This window comes from Prionailurus viverrinus, chromosome F1 (assembly GCF_022837055.1).
Source record: "Prionailurus viverrinus isolate Anna chromosome F1, UM_Priviv_1.0, whole genome shotgun sequence".
NCBI lineage: Eukaryota > Metazoa > Chordata > Mammalia > Carnivora > Felidae > Prionailurus > Prionailurus viverrinus.
The window spans coordinates 11,048,375-11,069,191 of NC_062577.1; the positions used below are offsets into that span (position 1 = coordinate 11,048,375).

Below are 20,817 nucleotides of genomic sequence, written 5' to 3' on the forward strand. Positions count from 1 at the left end.
TCGAGCCCCGCATCAGGCTCTGGGCTGATGGCTCAGAGCCTGGAGCCTGTTTCCGATTCTGTGTCTCCCTCTCTCTCTGCCCCTCCCCCATTCATGCTCTGTCTCTCTCTGTCCCAAAAATAAATAAATGTTGAAAAAAAAATTAAAAAAAAAAAAAGAAGACTCAAAAAATTTAATGCCAGACCAGTGGGGGCTTTTAGCCAGGGAAGTGGTATAAATTAAATTAACAATATGAGAAAATAATCTGGCATCAGGGTGGAGAATTTATTCTAAGTGGGCAAGAGTAGAAATACAAAGATGAGTTAAAAAGCATTGTGAAAATCTAGGCCTATTTTCAACAGTTCTGAAGTTGTGATAATTCCAAAAAAGTTATGGCTGAGGTGTCCCTTTATTTTATCTATAAAAGCGGAGTTTCATGAACTTTAATACTATCAACAAAATCATAACAGACAGCTTTAACTATTATAAAGTACAAAATGCTTTAATATTTGGAAGCAATCACATTCCCATGACAATGTGCTATTATAAACAATTTCTTGTTTAAGTACATTCTTGAAAGACTTTGTGCAACAATTTGTCCAATGGTACAAGTGTGTGCAATACATGGTCCACACTCTGTACTCAATAAATATTTACTAAGTAAATAGACATATCATTTTTTTAAATCATTTTTTTAAAAATAGCTCCTCATTCAGATGTTATACCAGTGGACCAGCTTTATGCCCCACCTTAATTTCTACCCATGAAATATTCTTAAGTATTCTACCCTTGAAATATTCTCATAGAATAAAGTACAAGCTATAATGCCAGCTATAATCTCAGAATATTTAAGAACAGGCCAGAAATTATCTTTGACTTTTAAAGTTAAACTATATAACTTTAAGTGACACAAATATAGTAGGATTAAGAGTTATGGATGTGTCTGCAGAAAAGATAACCAGCAAAAATTCAAGTATGTTTGTTTTCTTATTGGAGGTATTGTTGTTAACGTGAAGGATTCAGTTCAACATACTAAAGAACTTCCTGATAGTGAGGACAGCCAAAAGAATGAGCACCAAAAAGAAATTCAGCACCTGCTTTTCTGAGAGGTTTTATAAAGGTAATAGTCCTCCATAAATCTCACTCAATCTCCATGTAGAATGCACAATGTCACAGAGTGTGAGCTAACATTGATTTGTGCCAATGATGACTTTCGTTTTTAAGTTTGAAAAGCAAATGAATAAAGTGAACACTCTTTCAGTGAGGAACACTTACCCTAATTAAGAAAACAGACTAATCATGTGCTATTGCAACACAAAATCCTCAAAAATAAGAATTATGGCAATTATAAATAATGATCTCTTTGCAAAGAAGTATCCCTGCTCCAAGGTTCTTGCCACCTATGGAAGTAATCATACTGCATTTATTTGAAAATTAATCATTATTCTAACTTTTCATTAGTTTTCACTGAGACTAATGAAAGGCAACTACTAGTCAGCCTCTTTGCCTTAAATTCAAAACTAGTAGGAATATATCAACAACTCTTAAGGCATCCTAGTAGTTAAGAGACCATTTCATTGACTTTGAATAAGAGAACCATTTAGCAACTAGTACATGCAGAGCATTGTGCTAGGAAGGAAAAAAATAACTAGATCCTGTATCCCAAGAATTTATTATCTAAATGAATACATATACACAAGTACATATATCAGCAAAAACTCTAGACTACTTGGGGACAGTGATGGCTGTACAGTGACCCATCCTGCTGGATCTCCTCATCAAATGATTTGAAACATGCTCTTCAGTATAACTTGAAGACAGAGTGCCAAAGCTGCAAAATAACTGGAATTAAAGAGAAAACTCACCAAATTACAGTGTATCGTCTCTCACTTGGCCACCCACCTCATTCTATTGCAAGATCGGGTAGAGGATGGCCAAGAAAAACCTCATGGAAGAAAAGACAGGGAAGCTAGCGAAAGGGGCTACATACACTAGAAAATACTTAAAAAAAAAAAAAAAGGCATCAAGGCAGGTCAGAGCACAGACTACTGGGAAGGAATTTCAAATCTAGGAGTTTGAAGAACCAGACACCATTTAAAAGGATTGGCACAATATGAAGGGGGGGGGGCGGTGCATGGCATAAACGTACTGACGGCAGTCAATGAGACAGTCCTTGAAATGCATAGTTCTAGGGGAGAAAAGAAAAGAAGATAGGCACTTTGGAAAGTCCGTTATAAAATAAAAAGAAGAAAAAAAGAAAAGGTAAAATGGAGAGTCCTGTAAGACAGAAAAGAACCACAAAATTTGGAGGACTCCTAACCCCTCTACCATAATTAAACAAACAAGCAAACTGTTAAATACCTGAACTTTTCTATTCCTTCAGAAGAGGACACCATTAAATGAGGAATCTAATAAGACATCTCAATATCATAAAAATAAAGAAGATGAAGGTTATGCTATGTCTAGATAGATGGATAGATAGGTAGATAGCTAGATAGGTGTGAGGGAGGGATTGAGGGAGGGAGGGAGGGAAGGAAGGGAAAAAAGAAGGAAGGGAGGAAGGAAGGAAGGAACAGAGAGGAAGGAGGGAAGGAGAGGAAAAAGGAAGGAAGGAAGGAAGGAAGGAAGGAAGGAAGGAAGGAAGGAAGGGATGAAGGAAGGACAACAAAATCCTTTCCCAGAGATCCACTGGAAAAGTTCTATTTATGTCTCCTTGGCCAGAATTGAAAATGCATGGTGACTCCTAAGTGCAAGGGCATCTGAAATAATCATCTTTCCCAGCCAAGGCAGAATGGGAAAAATGAACTTGGAAGCTCTTGGATAGCCATTAAACAGTGTATGTCATATCTCTCATGTGTCATCCTCACACTTGATTAGTAAGTAGTTCAGCTAGATATAAAATCACAAGCCTAAAATCAAATTATCTTAGACTTTTGAAGTCATTGCCTCATTGCCTTCTACTATTGTATTATAAAAGCCCATTGTCATTTCCATTCTTTGCCCTTTAAGCGTGACTTGTATTTCTTTTTCTAGAAGGTGATGGGGCTTTCTTTTTAATCCCTGCAGTTCTGAAATTTCATGGTGAAATGCCTGGTTTGGGGTCTTTTCAAATTTCCAGGTCTGAAACTTCATCAATTCAATTTCTACAAAGATCAAACCTCCAGTCATCCATCCAAGATGAAGGAAGGTCAGCCTGGTGGTTGTGCAACATGGAAGTAAGAAATATCTGTTCCATAAACAAACTTTCAGCCACTCATGTTGTGTCTTTTTACTGATACCTTTGCAGTTTCTGATGTCTCCAGTCCCTAAACCACCACCCCCTGACTTCATCTGGTGTAAATTCACCTTTACATGTTAGCATCCCCCTTGCAAGCTCAGTGTTAACTCTCATTTCTGATGACTCATCAGCTCACTTCCTGTCTTCAGAAAATGTGCTGATATTTCTTCTCTACTTTAATCTCCTCTCTGATTTTCTATATCCTTTAAGTTTATGACTTTTTTATTTTGTATTCTCATTTGTGTGAGGTTTCAAAAGGTAGCAGAGAGAAAAAAATATGTTTCAATCCACCATATTTAGCCTGGAGTTTTCTCAAGTACACCTGTAGTGTGAAGAATGAATCTGTAGGGGTGGGAGGTGGCTAAGGTGGTTGGTGGGATGGGCTAAGACGGAGAGTAGGGAGACAATCGAGACTTTCAGTTTGAAGTGATGACAATCCAACTTATGATAGTAGCAGGAATAACGGAGATAAGAGGACAAGCTTGAGACAAACTAAATTGATAGAAACAGCTGGGGTTGGTGATTAGTTGTAAAGGAGCAGCGTAACAGGTACTGTATATCAGGTTGTGCAGGTTACACTTCAACCGTAGCAACAGTAAGTTCCAGCCTCTGGCTGGGATGATCAGCGAAGACCCCAAAGACGGGTAGGAGTTTGATAGATGGAAATGGAGGCTGGGCATTCCAAACGAGGTGATCAATCATTACCATTTATTTGTAACAAGTGTTCTGCAAAGACTACAACTCGGACTATTTTGAAACTGAAAAAACTATTTTGATAGATACAATCATCTTCTGTCTTTCTGAATGGGGACTATCATTTGCCTTTTGAGGCAAACACTCCCTCTCTGTTCCCTTTGGCTTTTACTTCATCACCCTATTGTTTCAGCAATGACCATGCAAGACAAGTGTTCACACCTTACTAAGGCAAGCCTGGAGGAAGTCACCCAAATGAAGATGTTGTGTTGATCATGGACTAATAACAAGTGTTGTGCTTGTGTGTGCTTATTTTGTTATAATAATTATATATTTTCATGGTTCAAAAACTTTAAAATAAAAAGTGAAACATCTTATTTTCACCCATGACTTCTATTTTCCCAGGTCCTGATTCCCTTCTTTTTAGTTCCCACCCTCTCCCTGGTCCCCTCAGGTAGTCACTTTTATTAATGTCCTGAATAATTTTGCATGGTTTATTTATGAAAGTATGGGAAAATTAAAATGTACTTTCTTATTTGCGCTTGTTTTAGACAAAGTACAGCAAAATATATACACTGTTCTATACCTTGTTTTTGTACTTAATAATATACCTTGGCACTATGTATACAGAGAACCTTTTAAAAACTGCATACTATTCAATGTGATTTCTTGAACCAGTCTCCTATGGGCATTTTGATTGTTTTCAATGTTCTTCCGTGCTTCTTCAATGAGTAATTTTGTACACAAATCATTTCACCTACTATTCAACTGTATTTGTAGGATTAAATGTTTTGTTTAGAAATAAAAATTGGGTGTTTTAGCAAAGCTATGACCCTTTGGAACTAGTTAAATGTTTGGCATTGGGGTTTGCTTTGCTTTGTTTTGATTTTTTCATAAATCTGGAGCTAGACCAACCTAGGCTTACAACCAGTTGTTGGGCGATTATGTGACCTTCTGTTTATTTATGATTCGGTTTCCAGCATACAAATGTAGAAATGAGAATACAGCAAAAAGGAACATTCAGGCAGTCCCTCCCTGAGAGGAAAGAGTAAAATAGAAAGATACTGGTCTCAGTGGCACAATATGCCCCAACTGTCAGGGTTGCCCACATGGTGTCGAACTCCATAACTCCAGCTTTGGGATAGCTCTACTGCCATTCTAACAGTCTACTGTTATTTACTATATGGTCATTCTAGTATTATGGTTTGTTCAGATCGTGAAGATAGAAGATACCCTTCTTTATGGGCATGAATTTTCCAAGAATAGTATTAAGTTCTTATTGTCAGTTGTACTGAGAAAGGGATAATTCTCAGGAAGCAAATGAGTTGGGCAGTGGTGATTTTCTCTCTGGGTTTTGGAGGTGGCCAGTTCTGGACTCTGAGATTAGCCTCTGGTAGAAGCTAAGCAAAGAGTCAGTGTGGTGAAGGACTCTGAGATTGTTTGTCATAGAAAAAAATTGAAAAAAATATAAATATTCACCAGTGGAGAAGAATTAAATGAATTGCAATATATTTATATCAAGGAATTAAATAAAGGTTTTTAGATTTAGAAAACATAGATCTCACAAAGATAGTGTTGAGCAGAAACACAAGTTGCTCAAGCATTTACATGGCATGATACATTTTTCTGATAGTATAATGTTTGAGTTATGCATCTATAGCAAAAGTATAAAGAAATACACAAAAAAAGATAATAAATTCAAGAGCCTGGGTACCTTTGACAGGCATGGAAAGGGATAAAATCAAGCAGGGCACAAAGAAGGCTTCAACTGGGAGGTAAGTACACGAGTGTACTCATATTATACTTTTTATATGTCTTAAATATTTTGTAATGTATTTATCAGCATTAAAAAATTACATCTCCATCTTTGCAGTACAATTTAGGATTTAGGGCAAAGTGGTCTCAGAGAGAGGGCGCATACAAAGTTGAGCAAAGAGGAAGAGCTAGGCCAAGAAGGCATTCTCTCACAAGGCCTTCAGCAATAGAATGTTGGCAAGATGTAAAGAGCAGAAGCAACTAAATGATTTTTTTTTCTGGACCTATATGAAATCTTAGGAAACTATCAGAAATAGCTGAAATTCACTGAAGTCTTCCAGCTATGACTGATTAGCTTATTCTAGGCCAGACTTCCCACTAACAACTAGAAATACAGTATAAAACTTTTTTTTTAAATATTTGTTTAAAAAGTATCAGGGAGCTACCAAGACAGCAAAAACCAAGACCTGGAAAAAAGGAGAGCTCACTGAGGGTGAGCCAGACAGTCAGCTTCACTGTGTGTTTGAGGCATGTACCATTTAGAAAGTAGAAACCAAGATGCTGGGGGCACCCAGGTGGCTCAGTAGGTTGAACGTCCAACTCTGGGTTTTGACTCAGGTGATGATCTCATGGTTCACGAGTTCAAACTCTGTATCGGTCTCCACAATGACAGTGCAGAGCCTGCTTAGGATTCTCTCTCCCTCTCTATGCCCCTCCCCCCCCTCAAAATAAATAAACAAATAAACTTTAAAAAAATAAAAAGAAATGAGAGGCTGGATTTTTTAAAACCCCAAGGAGCTAAGGAGGTAAAAATTAAAGTTCCAAGAGGAAGGGAGACTGAAAATATCCAGAGTCTTTGAGACTAATCAAAATATTTTAGTGAGCCAAACCCAGCCTAACTGCCTTCCAGAGCACCCAGAGAGATAATCTATGGACCTGGAAATAAAACTGATGAAAACCAAATACAAATATAATATTTTAAGATCATCAACAGGTGAATCAAAAGGAGACTTCCCAATCAAAATGATGGAATTCAGAAAGCAATAAAGTAATTTTTTCTAAGTGCTGGGAGGATGCTGATACTGCCAATCCAGAATTCTATACCTTATGAAAATGTCCTTCAAAAACGAAAGTAAAATATGGGAATGCAAGCTGGTGCAGCCACTCTGAAAAACAGTACAGAGGTTCCTCAAAAAACTAAAAATAGAACTACCTGATGACCCAGAAATTGCACTATTAGGTATTTATCCATGGAATACAGGTGTGCTGTTTTGAAGGGACACATGCACCCCCATCTTTATAGCAGCCTATCAACAATAGCCGAAGTATGGAAAGAGCCCAAATGTCCATCGATGGATGAATGGATAAAGAAGATGTGGTATGTATATACAATGGAGTATTACTCTGCAATCAAAAAGAATGAAATCTTGCCATTTGCAACTACGTGGATGGAACTGGAGGGTATAATGCTAAGTGAAATTAGTCAGTCAGAGAAAGACAAAAATCATATGACTTCACTTATATGAGGACTTTAAGAGACAAAACAGATGAACACAAGGGAAGGGAAACAAAAATACATAAACATATATTGCATATTACATTCCATATTACAAAAATATAAAAGCATATAAATATAAAAACAGGGAGGGGGACAAAATGTAAGAAACTCTTAAATATAGAGAACAAACAGAGGGTTACTGGAGGGGTTGTGGGAGGAGGGATGGGCTAAATGGGTGAGGGGCACTAAGGAATCTACTCCTAAAATCACTGTTGCACTGTATGCTAATTTGGATATAAATTTTAAAAAAATTTTAAATAAAATTTTAAAAAATGAAAGTAAAATAATTCATTAAAAAATAGAGAAAGAATCTGAGATAGTTACCAGCAGACCCACACTAACGGAAAATCAAAGTTCTTTGGGCAAATAAAAATGATCCCAGATTGAAGCATGGAAATACTAAGGAATGAATAGGTAAATATGTGTGTAAGTTTAAATGAATATTGATGGCAGGAAGCCACAACCAAAACGTCTGAGATATTACATATATGAAGAATTAAATATATATGACAATAGTACTACAAAAGGTATGAGGGTAGTAAATAAATTTAGGTATTATGTAGACCTTTCATTGTCTCGGATGTGGTAAGAATTCAAATATATTTTGAACTTTATGAAGCCCAGGATGTATACTGTGATCCCTAAGGAAACTCCTAACAGAATAGCAAAAGACAACTCAACAAATGAGTTAATGGGGAAAGAAGGATAAATACATTTCATTAATTGGAGAGTAAGCACAAGAGGACAAAAAGAAAAATAGAATAGGTGAGGCAAATAGAATACAAATGGTAAAATGGAAGACTTATAGATCAAATGAAATAGATAGAGCATTCCAATTAAAATGTCAGAGTATGTTTTTCAGAAGAAATATCTGTGGGACTCTGCAAAAGGCTGTTTGAGGAAATGGCAAAAAGTTATGTGGGAATAAAGTCTAAGAAGAGTGCTGGGATACAATAGACTGTGAGAATAAACAGGCTTTTGATTTTTGCTCCATCAATTAGAATTAACCCTGAAGCAAATACTGCTGGTCCCAGGCTCAATGCTGGAAGGTGATCGGTAGAACATGAAGAAGAACCAGCTCAGCTGTTACATAGGCTTTCATTGAATTAATTTCCTTGATCGATGTCCCACAATCTACTCTACTCCCCACACTGACCACAGCAGAGTTTAGGGCTTGTAGTTTGGTTCAGTGATCGAAAGAGGACTTAGATGGCCTGGATTCAAAGGCCTCCTTGTTGCATAATTTCCAGCATTTTAGTTAATTCTGTGTATCTGCTTTCTCTCTCATAAAATGCAGGTAACAGGATTTATTCACTCATAAGATTGTTGTAACAATGAAGCATTGCTTAACAAGGCTTGGTTATTAATAAATAATAGGTAGGATAGTGTTTTCATAGCCTTCATTGTTAAGGATACCTCCCATCCCTGCTCCATCCTTTTCCTGTGTGTTCTAGGCCATGGCTTCTACTCTGGCTTATCAAGATGATCCCATCCTAATTCCACCTTCCAGAAACTTCATCAAAATCTGGCCCAGAGATAAGCAAAGTCTTGCACATGAATGCATATAGCAGCAATATTCATGATAGCTAAAAAGTAAAAGCAACCTAAATGTCCATCAACAGATGAATGGATAAATAAATAAGCTGTGGTAACTATACAATGAAATATTATTCATCAATAAAAAGAAGTACTGATACATGCTAAAAATTGATGAACCTTGAAAATGTTATGCTAAAGTGAAAGAAGCCAGTCACACACACACACACACACACACACACACACACACACACACACACACAAAAACATACATGATTCCATTTTTATGGAATGTTCAGAGTTGGAAAATCTATAGCAAGAGAAAGTAAAAACAAATTAGTGGTTGCCTGTGACCAAGGGTGTTTGAGTGATTGCTAATGGGTACAGTTCTTTGGGGACTAATAAAAATGTTCTAAATTTGCTCGAGGTAATGGTTACACAACTCTGTGAATATACTAAAAACTATTAATTTGCATATTTTAAATGGCCAAATTATATATCATATGAAACTATTTTTAAAAAATCTGATCCCAGGAGCGCCTGGGTAGCTCAGTCAGTTGAGCATCTGACTTTCGCCCAGGTCGTGATCTTACAGTTTGTGAGTTCGAGTCCCATGTCAGGCTCTGTGCTGACAGCTCGGAGCCTGGAACCTGCTTCGGAATCTGTGTCTCCCTGTCTCTCTGCCCCTCCCCCATTGTGCGTATGCATTATCACTTTCTCTCTCCCAAAAATAAATAAACTTAACAACAACAACAACAACAAAAATCTGATCCATGGAACATTTCCTTATTGGACCTGCCTCAGAAAATACAGAACACATAGAAGTGATGGGACTATATACATCACACAGGAGACACAGATGTGTTCACTCAGACAGAAAAAAACTGAGTCATAGTCAAGGGACAATAAAACTAGTTTTGCTTGTCATTTGCCTAAGGTCTAGAGTCACTTAATGAGAGAACTTGTCCTCCTGGCTCAGTAATTGCTGTCCTCAAAGAGTGAGACATGGTTTAGTTTTTGTCTTTGTTTTTGCTTCATGAGTTAAAATAAACATAAAATTTACCATCTTAGCTATTTTTAAGCGTACAGTTCAGTGCTATCAAGTACATTCACATCGTGTGGCCATCACCACCATCCATAACACTTTTCACTTTGTAAATCTGAAATTCTATAACTCTTCATTCTCTCTCCCCTCCAGCCCCCAGCAACCCCCATTTATCTTCTGTCTTTATGATTTGACTGCTCTAAATACTTCATATAGGTGGACTCATATATGTCTTTTTGTGACTGGTTTATTTCACCTAGCATAATGTCCTCAAGGTTCTTTCATATTGTAGCATATTGCAGAATTTCTTTCCTATTAAGAGTAGATAATATTCCATTATATATATATATTATATTCCATTTTAATATTCCATTATATATTACATATATTATATTCCAGTTTAATATAATATAATATAATATATATTCCATTTTATATATGCATTATATATATACCTTATATCACTATATATATATACACACTTTATATCCATATATATATATGTACATACATATATATATACACACATATATATATATATATATCACATTTTGCTTATCCATTCATCATCCAACGGACACATGAGTTGCTTCCATGTTTTAGCTATTGTAAACAATGCTGCTGTGAACATGGGTGAACAAATATCTCTTCGAGACCCTACTTTCAAATCTTTGGGTTATATACCTAGAAGCAGAGTTACTAGGTTGTATGGTAATTCTATTTTAAATTTTTTGAGGAGGCTCCATACTGTTTTCCACAATGACTATACCATTTTACATTTCCACCAACAGTTCACAAGAGTTCCAATTTCTCCACATCCTCACCAACATTGGCTGTTTTCTGGGGTTTTTTGATAGTAGCCATCCTACTGATTGTGAGATGGTATCTCATCATAGTTTTGACTTGCATTTCCCTAATAATTACTGATGATGGGCTTTTTTTTTTATGTTCTTATCGGCCATCCATAGATTTTCTTTGGGGGAGTGTCTGATGAAGTCCTTCCCATTTTTTAATTAGGTTTTGTGTGTTTTGTTGTTGAGTTTTAGGAGTCTCTATATATTCTGGATACTAATCCTTTATCAGATACAAGATTCACAAATATTTTCTCTCATTCTGTGGGTTGCCTTTTTACTCTGTAGACAGTATCTCCTGATATGCAAAAATTTTTAATTTTTATGAAGTCCAATTTGTCTATGTTTTCTTTCATTGCCTGTGCCTTTGGTGTCATATCCAAGAAATCATTGTCAACACCAATGTTGTGAAGATTTTGTCCTATGTTTTCATCTAAGAGTTTCATTGTTTTAGATCTTATGTATAATTCCTTGATCCATTTTGAGTTAATTTTTATATATGGTGTTAGATAAGGATCTAACTTGATTCTTTTGCATATGGATATCCAGTTTTCCCAACACCACTTGTTGAAAAGACTTTCCTTTCCCCCATTGAATGGACTTCACATCCTTGTCAAAATTCATGTGATCATATATTCAACGGTTTATTTCTGGACTCTCTCTTCTATTCCATTGGTCTGTATGTCTGTCTTTATGCCAATACCATGCTGCTTTGATTATTGTAGACTTGTAGTAGTTTTTAAATCAGGACATGTAAGTCCTCCAGTTTTGTTCTTTTTCAAGATTGTTTCGGCTATTCAGGATCCCTTGAGATTCCATATAAATTTTAGGATGAATTTTTCTATTTCTGAAAAAAACACATTATTGGAATTTTTATAGTAATTGAAGTAAATCTTCAGATTGTTTGGGATAATATTGGAATTTACCAATATAAGTCTTCCCAATCCATGAACATTGGATGTGTTTCCACTTATTTGTGTCTTCTTTAATTTCTTTCAGCAATGTGTTATAGTTTTCATTGTACAAGTTTTTCATCTCCTTGGTTAATTCATTATTTTATTCTTTTTGATGCTATTGTAAAGTAAATTATTTTTGTAATTTCCTTTTCAGATGGCTCACTGTATATAGAAATACAATCTATTCTTGTGTGTTGACTTTGTATCCTGCTACTTGCTGAATTCATTTATTAGTTCTAACAGCTTCTCTATGGAGTCTTTAGGATTTTTTATATGTAAGATCATATCATTTGCAAAGAGAAGTAACTTTACTTTTTTCCTATTAGATGCCTTTTATTTCTTTTTCTTGACTAATTGCCCTCACTAGGACTTCCAGTACTAGATTAAATAGTAGTGGTGAAAACAGGCATCCTTTCCTTGTTCCTGATCTTAGAGGAAAAGCTTTCAGTCTTTCACAGTTGAGTATTATGTTTGTTGTAGGTTTTTCATATATGGCTTTTCTTATGTGGGGGTAGTTTCCATTTTATTCCTATCTCATTGAGTGTTTTTATCATAAAACAGTGTTGAATTTTGTCAAATAATCTTTCTGCATCAACTGAAATGATCATGTGAGGGTTTTTTCCTTCACTTTTTTTGATGTGGTTTATTACACTGATCAATTTTCATATGTTGAACCATCCCTGCATTTCAGGAATAAATCCCACTTAATCATGGAGTATAATCCTTTTAATATGCTGCTAAATTCTGTTTGCTAGTATTTTATTGAGGATCTTTGCATCAATGTTCATAAAGGATATTTATCTATAGTTTCCTCTTTTTTGTAGTGTCTTTGACTTTGGTATCAGGGTAATTCTGGCCTCATAGAATGAATTATGAAGTGCTCCCTCCTCTTCAATTTTTTGGGAAAGTTTGAGAAGGATTGGATTAGTTCTTTAAGTGTTTGGTAGAATTCACCAATGAAGCCATCAAGTTCCAGGCTTTTCTTTGTTGAGACATTTTCAGTTTTTTATTTAATCTCCTTGAATTAGATTTGGATTGTCTATTCTTTGTGATATAGTCTTGGTAGCTTTTTTATTTCTAGGAATGTGTCCATTTCATCTAGGTTACCTCTTTTTTTTGCATACAATTGTTCATAGTAGTACCTTACAATTTTCTATTTCTGTGGAATAGATAGTAATGTCCCCAGTTTCATTTTTGATTTTAGTAATTTGAGTTTTCTCTCTGTGTCTTTCTTTTTCTTTATGAGTCTATCTAGCTGTTAATTTTGTTGATCTTTTCAAAGAACCAAATTTTGTGTTCATTGGTTTTTCTCGGTTGTTTAATATTCTCATTTTTCATTTATAGTTCATTTATCTCTGCTTAATCTTTATTATTTCCTTCCTTCCACTAACTTTATTAGTTTGTTCTTTTTTAGTTTGTTCTTTTTTAGTTTCTTCTTCTTTTTTCTACTTCCTTAATTTGTAAAGTTATGTTATTGATTTGAAATCTCTCTTGTTTGGTAACGTTAGTATCTATAGCTATAAATTTCCCCTTAGCACTGCTTCTGCTCTGTCCCATAAGTTTTGTTACATTGTGTTTTTATTTTCATTTGTCTGTAAGTATATTCAGTTTCCCTTGCTATTTCTTCTTTGAGCCATTGTTTAAACTGTGTTGATTTCAACAATTTTGTGAGTTTTCCACTTTTGTTTGTTATTGATTTCTAAATTCATTCTGCTGTGGTTAGAGAAGATACTTTGTATCGTATCTACCTTCTTAAATCTATTGAGACTTAATGGGTGCCTAACACATACTCTGTTCTGGAAAATGTCCCATGTGCACTTGTAAAGAATACATATGCTGTTTTTTGTTGGGTACAGTGTTCCGTATATGTCTGTTAGGTCCAGGTGGCTTATTGTGTTGCCTAAGAAGCATGGTTTTAAGAAGAAATTTTCAGTCGAAACATAAAACAGAAAGTTAAAATTGAAGGAGGAAGAGATACCAGATGATATACACCTTGTTTTCATGGGAGTAACCATAATGAAGGGAGCTTGAACTCTTCTAGCAATGTCTGAGGGGAGTGACTGCAAGGCCCAAACCATGTGGATGGGTGATACAGTGCCAACAGCCTCAGTCATACTTGCAAATCCAATCTAAAGTCTTCTCAGGGCACCTGGGTAGTTTAGCCGGTTAGGCCTCCAACTTCAGCTCAGGTCATGATCTCACGGTTTGTGAGTCCAAGCCCTGCATCAGGCTGTTTGCTCTCAGCACACAGTCCGCTTTGGATCCTCTGTCCCCCTCTTTGCCCCTCTTCTGCTAGCATTCTCTCTCTCTCTCTCTCTCTCTCTCTCTCTCTCTCTCCCTCTCTCAAAAATAAATAAAACATGTTTTGAATTAAAAAAAATAAAGTCTTCTCAACAACTTTGTACCTATAATAAAATTCTAATTGATAAAGATAAAATCTCAGATCTCAGACCCGCGAATATTACAGTTAGTGACAACCTTACTTCACTCTAACGCCCTGCCTTCATGAATCCTCCTATTGTCTTCCAACAAGCGGCTACCTAACTTCTGTTTGAATACTTGCCATGATAGGGAATTCGCTATTTTACAAAACAGTATGGTCCATATTTATACACCATTGTTAGCCAGAAGGTCTTCCTTATTCTGGGGCAAATTCACCTTTTCTGTAACATTCACATACTTGGTCCTAGATAGACTTTTCTGTCCATCCAAAATAGACTTATATAAACATTTCCATATAACAGCCTTTTGCAGTCAATTATCATGTACATATACCCTCTAGGTTAAATATCAGAAGTTTCTTCAGTGGCTCCGTATGTGACAAGGTTTTATGCTCATTATCATCCTGGTTATTCTTAAACTTCCCAGTAGCCAAGCTAAGCCTGTTCCCATGTCCATAAAACAAGGATGGATGCTAATGCTTATGGTTCTAAACTAATCAAAATGAATTAATCTGTGTGAAAGTTGTTTACACATTAAAACATTTTGTAAAGGTGAAATACTATTCAAGTGTATCTGCTTCTTGAAAGGCAACTTGGCAAAACATAGTAGATACTTGCAACTCAAATGTAATCCAAGGACTTGCAACATTGGCCTTACTTGGAAGCTTGTTAAAAATAATTTCAGGCCTATCCCATAGCTATTAAATCCATATCTTCACTTTTAAGAAGATCTCTAAGGGAAGGGAAGCAAAAATAATATAAAATCAGGGAGGGGGACAAAACATAAGGGACTCGTAAATATAGAGAATAAACAGAAGGTTGCTGGAGGGGTTGTGGGAGGGGGGAAGGGCTAAATGGGTAAGGGGCATTAAGGAAGACACTTGCTGGGATGAGCACTGGGTGTTATACATAAGGGATGAATCACTAGAATATACTCCTGAAATCAATGTTGCACTATTTGCTAACTACCTTGAATGTAAATAAATAAATAAATGAATAAATAAATAAATAAATAAATAAATAAATAAATAAATATTTTAAAAATGCTGCTATACATATAAAGGTATTGCCATACTGAAAAGTGAAAAATCAAATTGGAAATTATACTTAGAGTGCCATTCCACTTTTGTGGAATGTGTGTATATGTGTATACATACAAATATCTGGAAAGATACACCAAAGTGTCCACGTTGGTTATAATTATCTCTATACAGAGGGCTTAGGGATAATTTTAACTGCTTTTAATTTATCCATGTTTGCTACTTTGCTAATGACCATTGGTCACATCCATTATAAAAAGGAATTTTATACTATGTGTATGATATGTGTAAGTATATAATGGTGTTACGGTGAAGATCATTACCCTGGACCTCAAAATATAAGCCTCTTGCTTAATTTCAGAACTCCTAACAAAGTCCTGAGAGTTTCAGGTTGCAAAATGCTGAAGGAGTGAGAAGCTCCTCCCACTCCTCACAGCCTCCTCCAACTAGAACACTTCTGACTGCTTCCCAGCCCACAACCAACATAAAAAAAAAAACCATTGTGTCAAGGAGACAGCACCAAAAGGCAAAACGAAGGTAAGGGTAATCACAGCTGGGGATAGTAGCTGAAAAGGAAAAGTTCAGCATGCTAAATTATGTCATGAAACTTGGCTCCTATACCTAGTGCTATATTATTAAATTGTTTGGCATTGTTAAATGGGTTGCTTTTAAATCCTAGACAAATTCTGTAGCCAAGTCTGGGAAAACAACTTGGTTTTACCAGGAAGGGGATGAGAAGTCTGGGATTTGACTAATGAGGAATTTTATTCAATTAGTGCTGCTTAGTATATTGCCAGTGCTACCGCGTTATTGAAAGCTGATTACTGACCACACTGCAAGGACTCTCTTACCAGTGAAGCAGCATTGATTGATCAATTCCTCGACAGGAGACCATGGCAAAGAAGGTGGCAGTGATTGGAGCTGGAGTCAGCGGCCTGGTCTCACTGAAGTGCTGTGTGGATGAGGGACTGGAACCCACTTGCTTTGAGCGGACTGAAGATATTGGAGGGCTGTGGAGGTTCAAAGTAAGTGACATCTTTTTTTTTTTCTCTTGAGCAGACTCTACTGCTTTCAGAGTAAATCACAGCTGCAGAGGGGCCTTGTTGAAGGATCTCCTAAGCGACTTTGATCAGACCTATTTCATGCAGCTACACAGGAGCTATAGAAATAGGCTGTCATCTCTCCCCGGTCATGACTCTCCTAACCCAGATGGCCAACCCAGGCACATAAAGGACCTTTTCTTATGGATCCTGCAACTGTCTCGCAGCCCACATTCTAGTGATTCTCAAAGCAACATACTAATGTTGGAGGACATTTTACAAAATAGAAGTGACAGGAATTCTTTTCAAGAGGCCACATCTATTCCAAACACTGAGCAAGTGCTTTTTCAGGGTGTGCTGACTTTCCTTTTCTCTGACAAATCATGTCTGTTTGCTTAGCATTACTGATGACACTCTAGGGTAACTTCTGGGAAACGCTTTAAAGGTATTATTAAACACATTCATTGAGTTCATTCTATTAGCCAAACCTAAATATTGATAATGCTCTCCACTCATCAGAATTTACATAAAATTTAAACAGATACATAGATAGACAACTGCAGAGATTCATAATTATCCCTTCCCACAGTGTTTTGATTTTAAATACTAGCTTGCCACCTCCTCAGTGTGAGATCTTGAGCAAGCTCTTGGCATCCCTGTGTCTTAGCCTTCTCAGCTGTATAATGGGGATAATAATATAAAAGTGTAATCACTCCACAGTGCTGTTTTGAAGATTAAGGGAGATAATTTATGTAAAGAAATTAGAGCACAATAAATGTCAGCTCCAATAGCTACATATTTTACAGACAACCAAACAGAAACTGAGGGAGATTAAGTAACTTGATCATGGTCACATAGCTGGAATTGGCATTCAAACCCAGGTCTCTATGACTTCTAAACAGGCTAGCCCCCTACTTATAACCATGCCCTAACTTGCATTTTTTTCTCAGAAAGGTTAAACAGAAGTGCTAGCTCAGAACTCCTGTGCAACAACTTTAGGATTGTGTATCAGGTGCATCTAAGTGAGGGAGTAAACAGTTGCGAACACTCTAAACAGAAGCAAAAGGTTTGAATACACTCAAAGCAGACTCCAAGGTGCAGTTGGGTGGCTCAGTCAGTTGAGCGACCAACTCTTGATTTTGGCTCAGGTCATGATCCCAGGGTCATGGGATCAAGCTCCACATCTGGCTCCATGCTGAGCATGGAGCCTGCTTAAAATTCTCTCTCTCTCTCTCTCTCTCTCTCTCTCTCTCTCTCTCTGTCTCTCTGCCCCTCTTTCTGGCTTGCTCTCTCTCTCTCTCAAATAAAAATAAATAAAAATAGGGGCACCTGGGTGTCTCAGCCGGTTTAGTGTCCGACTTCAGCTCAGGTCATGATCTCACGGTTTGTGAATTCGAGCCCCACGTTGGGCTCTGTGCTGACAGCTCAGAGCCTGGAGCCTGCTTCCGATTCTGTGTCTCCTCTATCTGCCCCTCCCATGCTCATGCTCCATCTCTCCCTGTCTCTCAATAATAAATAAATGTTAAATTTTTTTTTAAATAAAAGCAGACTCTGACATTAGCAGAGACCATCAAAAGGGCTCTGCCTACAAGCTGACCAATTAGGGGGAAGGCACAGACATCTAGCACATGTGCTTTGCAAGTTCGAACTGAATTTTATGCCAAAGTGGATTTTTTAACCTGGGGCTTCTCAAATGTGTATGACTATAAGACATACCTAGAGGGTTTTTTAAAGATACTTAACACCAACCCAGACTTATTAAACCAAAATCTTCTAAGGAGGGGAATCTGTTTTTAACAGGAGTCTCTAATGAATCTTACAATGAGACAAATTTAGCCAGCAAATTGCACAAATACCAAATAAAAATCTATTCATTCAACTATGCAAACATAATCAGAGCTAATGATGGAGATATTGATCCTTATATAGGACAGGTAACTTGCAGAGAGGAAACTGGAAAAACAGTTTGAATCACATTCATTTCTTACTAACAACTGGTCATTAGAAACAGCTTTTCCTGGGGCACCCAGCTGGCTCAGTTGGTTGAGTGCCAGACTCTTGATTTTGCTCAGGTCATGATCCCAGGGTCATGATCCAGGGTAATGGGACCGAGCCCCATGTTGAGGCCCGTGTCGAGATCCATGCTGAACGTGGAGCCTGCTTAATATTCTGTCTCTCCATCCTTCTCTGCTTCCCCCCCCATCTCTAAGATGATTAAAGAAAAAAAAAAAAGAAACATTATAGCTTTTCCTGAGAGGGTGATATAATAAGGTGGTCATTCCTGTCTTAACCAAAGATGTATTATTTTTGTTGACTCTAGGTTCACTCTAGGTTCCATTTGGGTGCCCCGCCCCGGGAGATTTTTAATCTAAAGAATAAATGTGAAGTTATAACAAATTTATTATTAAATATAAATTTGTCAGTGTCTTATTACCTGATTTGGGACTTAATATCTAAAAGCCAAATGTCCAGGGGTGCCTGGGCAGCTCAGTCGGTTAAGTGATCACCTCTTGACTTTGGCTCAGGTAATGATCTCATGGGTTCGTGAGTTCAAGCCCTGCATCTTGTTCTGTGTCGATGGTGCAGAGCCTGCTTTGGATTCTGTCTCCCACTCTTTCTGCCCTTCCCCTGCTTGCTCTCTCTCTCTCTCTCTCTTTCTCTCAAAATAAACAAAAAATAAACTTAAAAAAAAATTAGAAAGCCAAATGTCCCTTATATGATTATCATCAATTTGGTGATAGAAGCCGTGATAGACCACGTATTTTTATGTGGTCTGTCAAAAATATGACTTGATGAATTCCAGGAAGGTTTCTTCCTGCCCCCAAATACTTTTCCTGCTGTCCTAATCCCAGTTGCCAGTGTTTAACATTTCAGAATTAGAGATACCTTCCTATGGGTTAGAAAGGAAAAATTAGATTAAAATTTGAGTTAATTAAACCTCATTAGATATAAAATGGTGAAGTATATAAGTTCCTGAAACCTTTAACAATATCACATTTCAAACCTCTCAAAACTACGTCCAATAGAGAAACAAACAATTTTCTCAACCCAAAGAAGACAAGTAATCTCCCTGCAGTGTTAAATATACAGTATGCAAAATATCCCAAGTGGCCAATGAGGCCGCGTGAGGGTCTTGATTACCAACAGACTGATTGCCAAAGGGAGGAGGCACCGAAAAGGATGCTGGGAGCTACCACACCCACTCCCGAGGAAGCTTCACCTCTTCGCTACTCTACCATCAAGAATCAATTTTGAAAATAGTTTATTCATTAATTTCTATATTTACACATAGTCCTTCTAAGATCACCTAACATATTTAGTGCTGACAAGTTAAAACAAAATTTAAGAATCATTGCCCCATGCCCTGCTCAGAAGGTGCTGGATTTTTCCAGAAGGTTCTCCAGCACCCCTTAGTGGCAGCTTTGCAACATGGGCGGGGTGCATCATGAACCTATTTTTAGCACTTTTCCAGCAATGGAAAAGTACTTTCCATGCATCATCTTATTTTTTTTCTTCATAATACTCCTAAAAAGCAGTGTCAGGGAGCAAGAATTCCTGTCCCCTCAAAAGTCCTTCTAACTGGACTAAGCATCAAATTGACATAAGACAAACTAACAGGAGAAAATCAAAGTTAATAGATGTTCCTGAGGAATCCACATAGACATAGAAATTCCAAACACAGGGAAAATGAGGTATATACGTCATTCTAAAATAAGGAGAAGCGGGTAGGTTCTGGGACTTTAAAGGAAAGGAATGTCCTTCACACGGCAATAAGAATGGATGCTTGCTCTGTCATTCAGATGGGTCACTCACATAAAATTTTTCTCTGTTAATAACCCTTATTCTGGGAAAGACCCTCAGTTTAGATTCTTGTGTATGGTAAAGGGAGGACAAAAGTTTCTCTTGAGCCCATAAGGTCTCAAGTGCCTTCAGTTCAAAATAATCCACATGCCCAAGTGGCACATTTTGGGGGGAAGAGGGTCTGTCCTGAGATCCTTCAGTAGGTATTATGATTATCCTCATGGACATATCAAGAAGAAGATGAGTTTTGGAATGAACAATTTCTCCAGGGGAACATAGGTAGTGGGAAAGGCACAAAAATGAAGGTCTATAAGATTTCTGAGCCTGCACACCTAATAATCTTACTGAGGTGTCAAGAGAGGAAAGCATGATCTACCTTTAGCCACTAACCTTCTCTGCCTCCTTCATTGTTCCTAATACCAGCGTTCACAGGAAAGTTACCAACATATATCGCATTTTTGTTTGTTTGTTTGTTTGTTTTACATTTGGTTATAAATAGATCTTTTCCCAGCTACAAATACTCAATTGTTTTAATCTTCATATAATACTCTCTAAATGTCTCTCCATCCTTCCTCTAGATTCAATCTGAAATACCAGTTTCTCTCTTAAAATGTGATTCACACAAGATCCAATATTCCAAACCAATTTATTTTTCCAACATATATATTTTTTCAGAACCAAAGGGGTGCTTGGCACTGCTTTAGACAATGTGGATAAATCCCCTTGAAGAATTTATAATCAATTGGTCTAACAATTGCCCAGCATGACTTATGTTTCAGTAGGCCTGGACGGTCTACCTTTGCTAAAACAATTTAATGCTGCATTAGCTTTTTCTGCATTTGCAA

General features: G+C 36.9%; 1 protein-coding gene and 1 long non-coding RNA gene across 4 annotated transcripts in view; one reads left to right on the top strand and one right to left on the bottom strand.

Annotated features, from left to right (window-relative positions):
- Positions 1 to 20,817, bottom strand: part of LOC125154985 (uncharacterized) — a 229,689-nt gene that overhangs the window by 112,307 nt on the left and 96,565 nt on the right. The window lies entirely within an intron of this gene.
- Positions 15,636 to 20,817, top strand: part of FMO2 (flavin containing dimethylaniline monoxygenase 2) — a 30,605-nt gene continuing 25,423 nt past the window's right edge. For 2 of the 3 annotated variants that reach the window (XR_007148008.1, XM_047839703.1), the window contains exon 1: positions 15,815 to 16,156. Coding sequence is in view for 2 of the 3 variants with exons in the window: in XM_047839703.1 (XP_047695659.1) it covers positions 16,025 to 16,156 (132 nt within the window). In the remaining variant the exon portion in view is untranslated. Of the gene's footprint in view, positions 15,669 to 15,814; positions 16,157 to 20,817 lie in introns of those variants that run through there. The other variant, XM_047839702.1, reaches the window with a different exon arrangement.